This window comes from Chaetura pelagica, unplaced genomic scaffold (assembly GCF_000747805.2).
Source record: "Chaetura pelagica isolate M959 unplaced genomic scaffold, ChaPel_1.0 scaffold364, whole genome shotgun sequence".
Classification (NCBI taxonomy): Eukaryota; Metazoa; Chordata; class Aves; order Apodiformes; family Apodidae; genus Chaetura; species Chaetura pelagica.
The window spans coordinates 466,900-479,546 of NW_009953089.1; the positions used below are offsets into that span (position 1 = coordinate 466,900).

A 12,647-nucleotide genomic window follows, 5' to 3' on the forward strand; every position below is an offset into this window, starting at 1 on the left:
GGAAAGAGCTCTGAGGGATGCAGAGGGGGAGCAGTGGCTGATGATGAATATGCAAGGGCAGTGCTGGGAGATGTGGCTGCATTTTAGGCTTTGATGGGATTGCATGCAGAGTGGATGGGAGGGAGCAGTGCTGCTGCATGGTCTTCCCAGTCCAGTCACTGCACCTGCAGCTCCCAGAAATGCTGATCCCATCCCTCTGCAAGGTTCACATGAAGGAGTTTTAAAGCTCTGGTTTTCAGCCTGGGCAGCCAGGTGCTGTGGTTTGCCTGACCGAGCAGCCTCTCTGCGGGCACTGGCGTGCTGCCCTGTGTTGTTTTACACCAGGCACAGAGCAGAGCTCCCTGCTCAGCAGCAAGGCTAATCTCAGCTCATCTGACATTAGTGTAAACTGACACTCTTGTGAATTTGGGGACAAAAAACTTTCCCTGGGGAAACAGCCACTATGTAAACCCTGCCTTGAGAATCAGGGGAGAAAAGTAGTGGAGCGGTGTGGGTGCCTGGGGTTCTGGAAGCATCTGCCCCGAACCCTGGGGAGCTGTGGCTGCGCTTGTGGGATCGTTTGAAGGTGGTTTGTGTGGTTAGAGGGATGTTTGCTGCTTTCCTGTGCCTGGTGGGGCTGGTGCTGGGCAGAGCAGAGGAATCTCCCTCAGCTCTGCAGCACCCATGAACCAATCCCTGCTAAATCCCTTGCCTTCATGGGGTATCCTGGCAGGGGACTGTGACCCGCTGGAGCCCCGCTGTCAGTTTGTACCCACAGGGCAGTGGTGGTACCAAAACACGTTTTTTTGGGAGCTGCTGCAGCCTTTGAAAGTAGAAATGTCCTTGGAGCCACGCTGGCAGCCTTTCCGGTCCCTTTTGTTGTGGAGCTGGGGATTGCCTTGCACTCCACAATCCACTACTGTAATCCCTTTGGAGTGCTGCTCTGGTCTAAACTTCTAAGGGGTGCAGCTGAGACTGCTAATGCAGGCAGTGCTGGTGAGGGGTGCCAAGCCTTTCTGTGCTTCTGTGTGGGTCTCCTCTGGGATGTACCTGGTGGATGGGGTCATGCCTGTCAGAGCCCCTGGCTTGCTCTGAGCTGAGCTGGTTCTATAAGGGCTGGGGGAAGGAGAGCTTTCCTGTCCAAAGCCTGGGCACGGCCTCATCCTTGGGCTGGAGCCCACTGTTCATGCCCACTCTGGAAATGCAGTAGTGGGAGCTGTCTCTTTTCCATTCCCCATCAGGTTCAGCCTAATGGTACAGCACTGACCCAGGAGCCACCACAGACATCCCTGCTCAGTGCTAGCCATGTGGTGGCACAGGCTTTTGTCAGGCTGGGCAATGTTTTGGGAGGATGAAATGGGAGTGAAATCTCTGACCTTTTGGTGCCAGTGCTAGTAGAATTGTTTCTGAGCTTTTTGGGGCTGCCAGCAAGGTCACAGCGAGCTGGAGCAACAGGAGAGACCAAGCCCCTGGGAGCATTTCAAAGCCAGGGCACTGAGTGCTGGGCTGCAGTGGGATTGTGGTCTTTTGGAAAGAGAGAGCAATGGGGAAAACCAAAAGCCTTCTGGTCTGGGGGTTGAAGGGCCGGCATAGATTGCTTTGAATGCAGCAGGGCTGAACTGGGTGGTGCTGAGCCAAGCCTGACCTTAACCAGCTTATTTCCCTGCTTGCAGTAATGCCTGTACAAATGTGCTGAGGCCTGAAGGTCACAGCCACGTGAGAAAAGGTTTGGGGATGAGCTGTGAGCAGAATGTGACTCCTTCCAGGTGTGCCTCTGTAGTCCCAAGCTCCGGGAAGGACTGTGGCTCCCTAGTGTGCCAGTATGGCATCAACACCTTGGATGGGTGCTGGAGAAAGAGAGGGCTGTCTGGGAGCAGCACCTCCTGTACCTGGCACTGCTCTGATGATTAGAAAAATAGGTGAAAGTTTGCTTGTCCCACATCAGTATGAGTTTTCTTTCTGAGTGTTGGTAATGCTGGGCAGTGGGTTGCTTTTATGCTTGTTTCCCCTGCAACAGTGTCTAGCTCTGATTTTGGAAGCCTAGTAGGTTTGCAAACTTCTGCAAGGTACCTGGTTTGGTGATGCCCACACCTCTGAAGCCCACAGACCACGTTCAGCAGTGTCCCTCCTGGGGCAAAGCATCACTGCTGCCCCCATTGAAATAGAGGTTACTGACCTAGTGTGGTGCACAGGTGTGTTTCTATTAGAGCTGGGACACAAGCTCCAGAAGTCTAATACTGGATTAGGGCATCACAGCTCAACAGTGATGATGCACCTCTAGGCACTGATGTCATCAGACATGAAAACAAAATGATATCTAACAGCACGCTCAGCACAGCCATCTCTAGCCACCCCTGCAGAGCTCTGACTCCATTAATCCCTATTTTGGAGCTGTCTGGGTGCTCTCCTTGGGGGATTCGGAGAAGAGGGAGATGCACATGGGCTCTGTGGGATCTGATGCAGCTCCTCCCCATCCCAGGAGGGAAATGGCAGCAGCTCAAAGGCCCAGAAATACCTGGGGCTTGCTCTACACTGCATCAGTGGGAGACAGCCCACAACTCCTGGGGGTGATCAGAGCAAGCCTGGTGTTTTTCCCCAGAAAGCCAAACTTTGTTCTAACGCAATGCTCTGATCCCCTCCTCGGTGTCCTGAAAGCCCCACAGGCCCCCACGCTGAGCCCATCAGGTGGAATTACTTAATCCACCCCTGATGAGCGACACCCGCACCCTGGAGCTGGTCCCTTCCCTCTAATCCCTCGTTACCATCAGCCGCTTTAGCACGCACGGGGCAAAACAAGCCCCACGTGAGCAGCTGGTGCCTTCTCCATCGTCCCGCCACCGCTTTGGCACCCGAGCGCAACTGCCCCGTTACCTTTTTCCCGTGAGCTGCCCCCATGGTCTGACGTGTTGGCTGTGCCCTGCTCAGCCCGGGTGTGGGACCGGCCGGTTCCCTGTGCTCACGGGCCCCGTTACTCCCGGGGGGCTGTGCAGCCGTGCAGCTCCCAGCACCTCGGTGGCCGCTGCGGGAAGACACGAGTGAGATCCAGCCTGTCTGCAGTGGGGCCGGGCGGGAAAGCTTTCTTTTCCTCTCTTCTCCCAGCACGTGGAGAACTCATTTTCTTCATGCACCTAACGGCTGGCTCGCACCCAGGCTCTGCCTGGGCACAAAGGCAGCTTTCATGCTGCTGATGCCCGGTTTCTCAGCTGGGATCCGTATTTTGAGAGGCTGTGGAAGATTACAGTAATTGCACTTGACAGGGCAAGATGTCACAGGACGCGGATTCGTCCGGCTGTGGGGCCCCAGCACCCATCGATCCTTGCCTGTGGCATCCTTCCTAGCTGCTGCTTTGGTGCTTTGCTGAAATAAATCCATACCCCCCAAATAAGGCAGGATTATCCCTCCGTTACCCGCCTGCTTTCTGGTTCTTGGCTGTTGTTGTGGCACTGGATTTTGCAAACTTTGCTCTTGTGAATCCCCCAGGCTGCCTGGTTGCTGCTGGAGCCCACTGCGGCCCCCAGGTGAGCCCAGGTTACCTGGAGCTGCACCCTGAGAGACAGGGCAGGTGAGTGTTTATGTTTGCTGAAGTCTCTGGGGGATATTACACAGTGAAAACCAACCAAATAGCTGCCCGTCTCTGCAGTAATATAGCTTTTAAAATGCCAAGGCACAAAACCCCCTCATTTGGGGGTTGCTGTCCCTTCACTCACCACCCTTGTTAAAAAAATAGGCAAGTTAATTTTGATTCCTCAAGCCATATTTATAGCCCTGCCTCCAAATTCAGGACTTTTGAAAAGGTCAGATTTATTTCTTGGGACATGGTGACTTCTACAGGAATGGTTCTTCAAAACACTGATTATTAAGGTCGACCGGCCGGTTCCCTGTGCTCACGGGCCCCGTTACTCCCGGGGGGCTGTGCAGCCGTGCAGCTCCCAGCACCTCGGTGGCCGCTGCGGGAAGACACGAGTGAGATCCAGCCTGTCTGCAGTGGGGCCGGGCGGGAAAGCTTTCTTTTCCTCTCTTCTCCCAGCACGTGGAGAACTCATTTTCTTCATGCACCTAACGGCTGGCTCGCACCCAGGCTCTGCCTGGGCACAAAGGCAGCTTTCATGCTGCTGATGCCCGGTTTCTCAGCTGGGATCCGTATTTTGAGAGGCTGTGGAAGATTACAGTAATTGCACTTGACAGGGCAAGATGTCACAGGACGCGGATTCGTCCGGCTGTGGGGCCCCAGCACCCATCGATCCTTGCCTGTGGCATCCTTCCTAGCTGCTGCTTTGGTGCTTTGCTGAAATAAATCCATACCCCCCAAATAAGGCAGGATTATCCCTCCGTTACCCGCCTGCTTTCTGGTTCTTGGCTGTTGTTGTGGCACTGGATTTTGCAAACTTTGCTCTTGTGAATCCCCCAGGCTGCCTGGTTGCTGCTGGAGCCCACTGTGGCCCCCAGGTGAGCCCAGGTTACCTGGAGCTGCACCCTGAGAGACAGGGCAGGTGAGTGTTTATGTTTGCTGAAGTCTCTGGGGGATATTACACAGTGAAAACCAACCAAATAGCTGCCCGTCTCTGCAGTAATATAGCTTTTAAAATGCCAAGGCACAAAACCCCCTCATTTGGGGGTTGCTGTCCCTTCACTCACCACCCTTGTTAAAAAAATAGGCAAGTTAATTTTGATTCCTCAAGCCATATTTATAGCCCTGCCTCCAAATTCAGGACTTTTGAAAAGGTCAGATTTATTTCTTGGGACATGGTGACTTCTACAGGAATGGTTCTTCAAAACACTGATTATTAAGGTCCCTGCACTGGAGCTGCACTTTCAGCTGTTCTTATTTATTGAAAGTAGTGGTGTAACCACTCAGTGGTAGACTCAGAGCTGGTTTTAACCATCTGTAGTGAGCTTAAAAAGAAATTTCCTTTATTTTGGCTTTCAACCAGATTTCTAATGTGCATTGCATGGGGCTAGGAAGAGCTTCCTGCAGCTGAAAGGGGCTGGTTGTTTTCTGGGCTGTAGCTGATGCTGTGCACTGGTTTACCCCATGCAGCCACCTTTCCAGCTCTTAGGCTGTTTTCAGTTTGGCTTAGGAGAGAATCTAGATCCTTTGAGGGGGCTTAAAATAGTTGGCATATTTACGCTGGCAGAGCAGTAGGGCTGTGTGATGTGAGGGCTGTTGTGTCTGTTGTGTTATTTCTCACTGCTGCCACGGGTAGGGATGATTCAGTGTTTGGGATTAACCGCTGCTGTTGCGGCAGATTTAGGGATCGATTTATGGCACAGGCTTCCCTCGGTGTGGTCAGGTGTGCTTTAAAAGTGTGGGTGGATAAGCTGGGATAAAGTACTGCAGCTATTGGGGAGTTCCTCCAAGGTGGCTGGTTGGGGGTTTGGTTTCAGTTTTGCCTTTTGGGAGTTCTTACAGGCGTTATGAAATTTATTTCAGAGTTTTTCCTTGTTTAGGGAAAAACAGTTGCCTTGATGGGTGTGCTGGATTTTGGATCCAAGTTTTCATCCCTAAAGTGGGATGGCACAGGGCAGACTGCATCTCTTCCTGACCTTATCCTGCCAATGCTCCCCTGGGGTGACCTGTGGGCTCAGATGACCGATGTGACCTGCCTGTAGAAGCTCTGCTGGGGCAGACCCTGCCATGAGAGGCAGAAAAGGCTGTCCTGGGTTGCCTTGGGTTACCCTGCACAGCTCCAAGCTCTCCAGCAGAAATGTTCCACCCTCATGTTCTGCAAAAATGCGAGTCTGCTTTAAAAAAATGGAGAAAACCCAGACGGAATCATAGGAAATTAAAGTCTGTGTATGATGCAAATTTGTCCCTGCCCATGATGACAGATAAGGCCGGGCCGTCGCTCAGGCAGCTTATCTGATCTCAGCCCTGTTCAGTCTCAGGGAGGGTTTGGGTGCAGCTGGTGCTTGGGAGAATGGACCCAGACATGAGCGGGGAGCAGAAGCAGCCCCAGAACCTCTTCAACGTTGGGCAGCAGCATGGGAACCACCCTGGAGGGAGTTTTGTAGGCTCTGCTGGCCGTCGTTGGGCAGATCTCTTCTCTCCCGGTGGTGTCAGCCAGCCCCTTGTCCGGGTGCAGCTCCCGGAGCAAAGCGAGTGTGCGGGTGCTGAAGCAAGACACCAGTCCGGGTGGGCTGGATCGCTCCAGGCTGATGCTGGGTCCTGCTCTCACGGTAAAAGGCTCCCACCTATTGGTTGTGCTGCACAACTTCAGCCGAAAAGTTATTTCTCTGCCTGAGAAACTTGCACATCCATCCCTCCATCTTTGCTGGGCAAAGTCCGGTTGGCACTTTGCTGGTGTTATCTTGACCTATGGGGATGTGGCACGGAGGACTTAACTTGGATTTAACCCGGGAACAATGCAGCTGGGTGGGGGAAATGCTTCAGTCTGCAAATATTAACCTGTATTACTGCAAGGCATCCCTGTGGTCATCTGTGGGAGACAGTAGGGTTTGGTAGGAGAACTGGAGGAGAAACCACCAAAGCCTGAGCATCCCCAGGGATAACTTTGCCATGTGGGGAGGGGGAACATGTGTGTGCAGTGCCATGGGATGGGTGATGGTGATGCCTGACTGGTGGCAGGGGATATGGCATGCTGTGCCCACAAGGAAAAGTCTGGATTATGCTTGAAAATAGAAGGGAGCAGGTAGTGGTTTGTAATTAGATATCTTATTTAAGAAGTCTGAAGAACATTCTGCAAAGTTTTTGGTTTAAAGACAGAAAAATAAAATGCCCCAAGTCGACCCACAAATGAGGACAGTTCAGCTCAAATCTGGCACGGCCTTTGCTCAGGCTCTGTGGGCACCTGTTCAGCTCTTCTCCAAGCCCTGCACAGCCCCTACTGTGAAATGGCAGGTCCCTGGGCTTGGCAGCCACTGCTGGGCTGTGTGATCAGGCGTTGGGAGGGCTGGGGTCAGTGTGATGGGGCTGGTGTCCCCTGCATGACTGCTCTTGCCTCCATAGCAGGCTGGGGCTTGTTGCTAATCCATCTTCCTGGGAGCACATCCCTCCATCTCCAGCAGCTCAGGCCAGCCGTCATATTTATTTGTTTCCTTATCATTTTTTATGTGCTGCAGGAAAAAAAAGGGAGAGAGAGAGAGAATGAACAAAGAGGTTGGTGGCACAGTGACACGGCTTGCAGCTTGGCTTGATGTGGGGGAGAACAGCACTGGTCTGTGTCTTCTGCAGAGAGGTAGGTGAGATGTGGCTCAGGAGGTGCTACAAAGAGGATGGAAGTCTCTGGATGTGGTGGCAGGGGAGGGCCACAGACCTGTTCAAAGGGGCTCCTGTTCCTCAGTCCTTTTGCTCCCAAGAAGACCCAATTATCCCGGAAGCCGAGGTTGTTCACGTGGCTACTGCCCAGCTTCACAAACTGTGCCCGTACTTTGTCATTCATTCTAGAAGAGGATAAGAAAGTGTTAGTGTGGTGCCAGGGGTTTTCCCCTCCTGTCCCCTCTCTGCTGCTGGCAGCAGCACCTCCAGCTGCCCCCAGCTGATGGTTTTTGGGGAGCCAAGTGTTGCTCCTGGGGCCAAACTCACTTTGTGGAAGCATCATCGTAGCTTGCCACCAGCACAAATGTGCCGTCCTTGATCCCTCGGAGGAAGGTATCCAGTTTGTTAATGTCTATAAGAGGAAAGCATTAGGAAAAGAAAAAGGGATTTAGCAGGGAATGCAGCTGGAAGAACACCAGTTGGAAATACCCTGGCCTTGCTAGTGCCAGGCAGGTTTCAAGGTTGTGGGTCTGGGAAATGATGGGCTCCCAGATGCTGCATTCTTCATCCTGTATTCCTGCCTGGGCTGGACCCAGGGCTGGCACTTTCCTCCTGCTGGTACTGCAACTACCGGGGAAAGTTGTGTCTAAAGTTTTCTCCCTAACTGTGAAATCTTGTTACATGAATTTACTTCCCAACACTAGAAAGCATGCTCAACTGCAGAGCTGCCTGCCCTGCGATCCTGCCTTCTGCTGTGTTGTGGGAATTACTCCTCATTCCGCATCCGTAGGATGCTCGAGTCCAATGCCCCATCTAGTGGCGTAGGAACCAACTGCGGTTTCCTCCTGGTACCTCTCCCATCTCCTGTCTCGCTCACAAACTCTGCCTGTACTCTAATGATATTGGTATTTCTCCTTGAAGTTCCAGCCCGAACAGGCTGCAAAACCAAATTGCAGAAAGGGAGATGGATCCCTGGAAAGGCTCTAACAGCAAAGGGTAAATCAAAAGCACTGTAGAGGTGGTTTTAGCACATGATTTTGAGGTCTCCCACTGAAATTCTGGAGAGATTTGGGATCACCTTTGCAACAACAATGGGATTTAAAGTATCCTGCAAGTCAGTGCCAGCCAGATTTTGAGGGGGTGCTGCCAAAGCTTGGGGCATCTTCTTGATATTAGATTGTTAGAAGCTGTCAAGGGCAGGGTTGTGGTCTTTTCTGCCACCAGACTCTGCTCCGTGTCCCACCTTGCTGGGACCGGAGGCAACATCTTGCCTCTCACGCCCCAAGCTCATTTTTTGTGCTGCAAAAGGCAGGGAAACAACTTGCTGCTCAGCCACAACCAGCATTCAAAAAAACAGAGTTGAAACTTGCACATTCTCAAGATGAGTGTAACTAGCTGATCTCAGAAAGTAGCTTCTCTCAGGTCTCAAGTGCCCTGGTTTATTCAGACTGGTTTATTCAGTCAGGCTATTACATGCATGTAAAAATAAAAGAAGCCAACTTTGGATGTGGGTGCATTAGGAGGACTCCAGGCTCAATGGCTTCAGGGAAAGCTGGGCTTTCCCTGCCTAAGCTGGCTATCCTGATCAAAGTCCAGTAGCCTTTATCACCAAACACATGCCAGGAGAGCAGCCAGCAGCCCTGGTGTGAGCCCTGCCAGGCAGCAGAGCCACCGCGCTTACCTCCGGAGTACGTGTCGAACGTGTTCTCCTTCAGGAGCTGCCCACTTGTTCCTGAGAGGTTAAAATGCAAAATAGAGCAGAGTGAGTTTGTGCTGGGGTGGTTCTAGGCTTTGCCTGGCCACCAGCCTGGGGTTCCTGCTGCACAGTGCTTTGCTCTCCCCTCAGTGTGTCGTATTCGCTGCAAAGGTGGATGTGGTGTTGGTGGAGTTCACGGAGCCAACATGCACAACCCAACCGAGCTTGTTCCCATCTCCCTGGCAGTGCTGGCAGCCACAATCATGGTTGTTGACCCCATCTGACACCCAGCTGATGTGCTCTTGGCTCAGCCAGTGCCTGGGGTGGGGTCCCTGGTGACCTGTTCCCTCCTTGGGGAGGAAGGGCCTCTGGCTGTGGGGAGAGGGGGGTTAGAGCCCACCCTACTCACCATTCACCAGTGCGATGTTCAGGCCTCTGCCGATGTTGTTTTTCACACTGCTCATGAGGCTGGAAGGGAAAGCAGAGAGCACCAGTAAGTGCAGGGATGCCCTGGAGGTGCTGGTACCAGTGAAACTGTGATGGGGCAAAGTGGTGGGAGATAGCAAAACATACCCAGAAGTGGTAGAAAAAAAACCCCTATTTTCACTATTTTTTAAACTACAGACACACTGTGATGGCCATCGATGTGCTTGGCAGAGGCTAAACTGGCCCTGTTCAAGCCCAGGCCAGCCAGGGCTGCCCCTCCCTGCCAGCTGCTGCTTACATCACGCCATCGAAGCACAGGGTGGGTCCCACCACATTTGCAGCGCCGCTGATGATCTTGAAGGCAAAATGGTTCTGGGGGCAGCTCTGCTTGTTCCCACACTTGTGCTTGGGTAGCTGTTCACCTGTGAGGGATGAGAGGAGCTAGAAGCCATGGCATTGTCCCCACAGGGGGACACTGGCTGTGTCCCTGAGGACCTGACCAGGGTTGGTACTGGAGCACAGGGGGCAACTCCTGTACCAGCTTCTTGCATGGAAGAGGCTTTTCCTGGGGCTGGGACCAGCTTCTTGTTTGAGGTTTATGGTGCAGAGGCTTGGGGTGGGGTGGGACAAGCTGGGTGAGGTGCCTCTCTGGGTGTGAGCAGTAGGATGGCCCAGCTGATGCCATGGGGATTGCAGAGGAGGGTGTGCTGGGGAACATTTGGAGCTGGTGCTTGTTCAAGGCACCCTTGGGGTGTCTCTGCCCAGAGTTTCCCCATTCTTGGCCAGGCTAGGGACTTGCACCACACTGCCCAGATGGGGCTGTGATGTGCTTCTGCTGGGGCAAGGGGATCACAGAGAGGTTCATGTTCTTGCAGAGCCCACCAAAGGTGCTGCTGCTGTGCAGAACAAAATTCCTCTGTGTTTGGGTGGGTGGGATTTTTTCCTTGGGAAAAGGGGTCTTGAGGGCAGCTATCACACTTCCAACATCACCCTCAGCCCTGGAGTGGTGTTTTGTGATGCAGATGAAGTTGGGAGTGGTACTCACTGCTGGGCTTCTTGGTGGAACCTGTGGGTATCAAGCAGGAGGGTTAGACATCCTGAGAGCTGCTGGCTCTTCCCCAAACCAGGAGCAGCCACCCAGTCACCATCTCCCAAAAACTGCTCCCCATGGCTGCAAGAACCACTGGAGTCACCCACCCATGCAGCCATATGCTGTCCCCTCCCTTCCCTGATGGTCAGAGCTGGTGGCTATAACCTTAGCAAGGGACAGCAAGTGCAAATGATGGCAGCCACACACAGCTATGGGGTCTGGTTCATGGTGGGGCTGCCAAACCCTCCCTCTGGCCTTGTCTGGAGCCCCAGTGGCACCTCACCGAGCCAGCTCCGCAGGCTGATGGTTTTCCAGTTCTGATCAAAGTAGGTCTGCAGGATGAACCAGGCGCCCAGTAGTGTGAGGAACGGTGCCACGTACCTGATGATGACTGAGGGATGGGAGAGGAGCCAGGTGAGAGCAGCAGCAGCATTGGTCAGGGACTGGACTATCCCTCTGCCTTCTTGGGACCTTGGTCCATGTATCCCAAGGTTATCAGGGACAAGGTCTGACAGCCAGTGCTTGTGTGGTGTGGGAAGGCAGCTAAAACTCCTTCATCATACTCTAAATAGACTTTAATCTCTTAATTAGTATCTCTAGAGTGTGTGGTGATGCTCAGATAGGCATTACCCTTCTATTGGGAGGCACTATTCATATTTCTCTCTGCATTAAAGTAAATCTGATAATTAGTCAGAAAGCTCTGTAAATCCAAATATTTCTTACATTCCCAGCACTGGGAAAACTGCTATCCCCCAATTAGTCACTAGCTACAGTCGAGCAGCTGCTAATACAAATGTGATTGGCATTTGGCTTTAAAGCAACGTTCATTGGAGCAAAACGTTCCAGTCCTGCATGGTAAGAGAGTAGAAAAATATACTTATATTGCAGCTGAATGGCTCTTATGGAACCAGGAACGTCTCAATAGCCATATCTTCCCTGCCACAGAAGGTTTCACTGGGGAAAATACAACAGGCTGAAACCCACACAAATCTTTCAAAACCCTTTCCTGTAGCCTTGGCAGGGGAAGGTCAGGATCACTGAGCTTGGAAAGCGTCATGTAGATGAGAAAGAGGCATAAAGAACTGTAGAAAATGGACAGAGAAAAGTAAATCTCTGTCTCCCTCCTTACCTGTCACCCGCATGGTGATAGAGAGAGAGAGAGAACAACCGAGGGGGTGGCAAGATGTCCCAGGTCACTCTGAGGACAAAGAAGGCAATACTGTAAAGCACACCTGTAACCCACCAAACCCAGGCAGGTTTTACGTGAAAAATTAATTGCTCTCTTTAGGCATATTTGCAATAACTAAGAGGTCACCAAAGATGTATAAATTCCTACCTGGCACATGTGCTCAGTCCCACCCTAGTGTTGCAATTTCAGCCCCTGAGCGTTGGAGTAGGCTGCATTGAATGAACTTGCTTCATTTTTAAGCCTCTGAACTCTTCACTGGGACTGTCCTGTGCACTCCTGGTTCACATTCTTTTCTCAGTAATAGATCACCCTTTTCTACTCTGCCGATAGCGATGAGCTCAAGGAGGAGCTTCAATCACAGCTTTGCTGTCTTTCCTTCTGGGATGATGCAAAGTGGGTTTCAAATATTAGGCACTGCAAAATGCTGTTTGAGGGCAAGCTACAATTTGGCCTTGCCCAGTCAGAGACGTTTGTGGGAACGAGCCTGTCCTCCTTAAAACCAGAAAGGGAGGGAAGAAGGGCAGTGCTGCTGAGCGGGGCAGAGCAGCCAGGTTTTGGGATGCCTGACTTAAGAACAGAAATGTTTCCACTTGTCTAAATCCTTCAGTGTCTTTACCCACACAAACAGGGAGTGGTTGTGATTTGGAGCATGAACTATTTGGTACCTGAGTCCATTTGCCCTCCTCCCTCTCACTGCCATCCTGATGGATGGGCTGGAACACCTGCCACTCCACTTACTGTGCTCCCAGGGATGGGGAACTGTTCCTACCTTTGAAATTCAGAGATGCAGCCTGGTGAATGTCCGTCCTGGAAACCACCCTGGAGTCCTAAGGGAAATTGTCACCTGTGAGATGTCTGCTCAGAGCTAAAGAGTTTAATGGTAACTGAAGCAGCCCTTTAGTGAAGCATAGAAAATCTGTAGAAGAGATATGCTGAGAGTTGCTTTTCCTGTTTGAAGGGTAAATAAGGAGTAACAGGTTGTAGCAGGGTTGGGCTGAAAGTAGTTTTCAGGCTGCTGCGTCATGAGGAAGGAGAGAAGAGGTTTGTCTCC

At 52.1% G+C, this 12,647-nt stretch overlaps 1 protein-coding gene across 1 annotated transcript; it reads right to left on the minus strand.

Moving 5' to 3' along the window:
• Window positions 1-6,963: 6,963 nt before the first annotated feature.
• Window positions 6,964-11,549, minus strand: FAM3D (family with sequence similarity 3, member D). Its single transcript, XM_009997035.1, has 9 exons — window positions 11,537-11,549; window positions 10,691-10,798; window positions 10,363-10,383; window positions 9,616-9,739; window positions 9,301-9,359; window positions 8,877-8,927; window positions 7,523-7,607; window positions 7,254-7,380; window positions 6,964-7,053 (listed from the first exon to the last, which is right to left on the minus strand). The coding sequence occupies exons 1-9, from the start codon at window positions 11,547-11,549 to the stop codon at window positions 6,964-6,966; spliced, it is 678 nt and encodes a 225-aa protein (XP_009995337.1).
• Window positions 11,550-12,647: the final 1,098 nt, after the last annotated feature.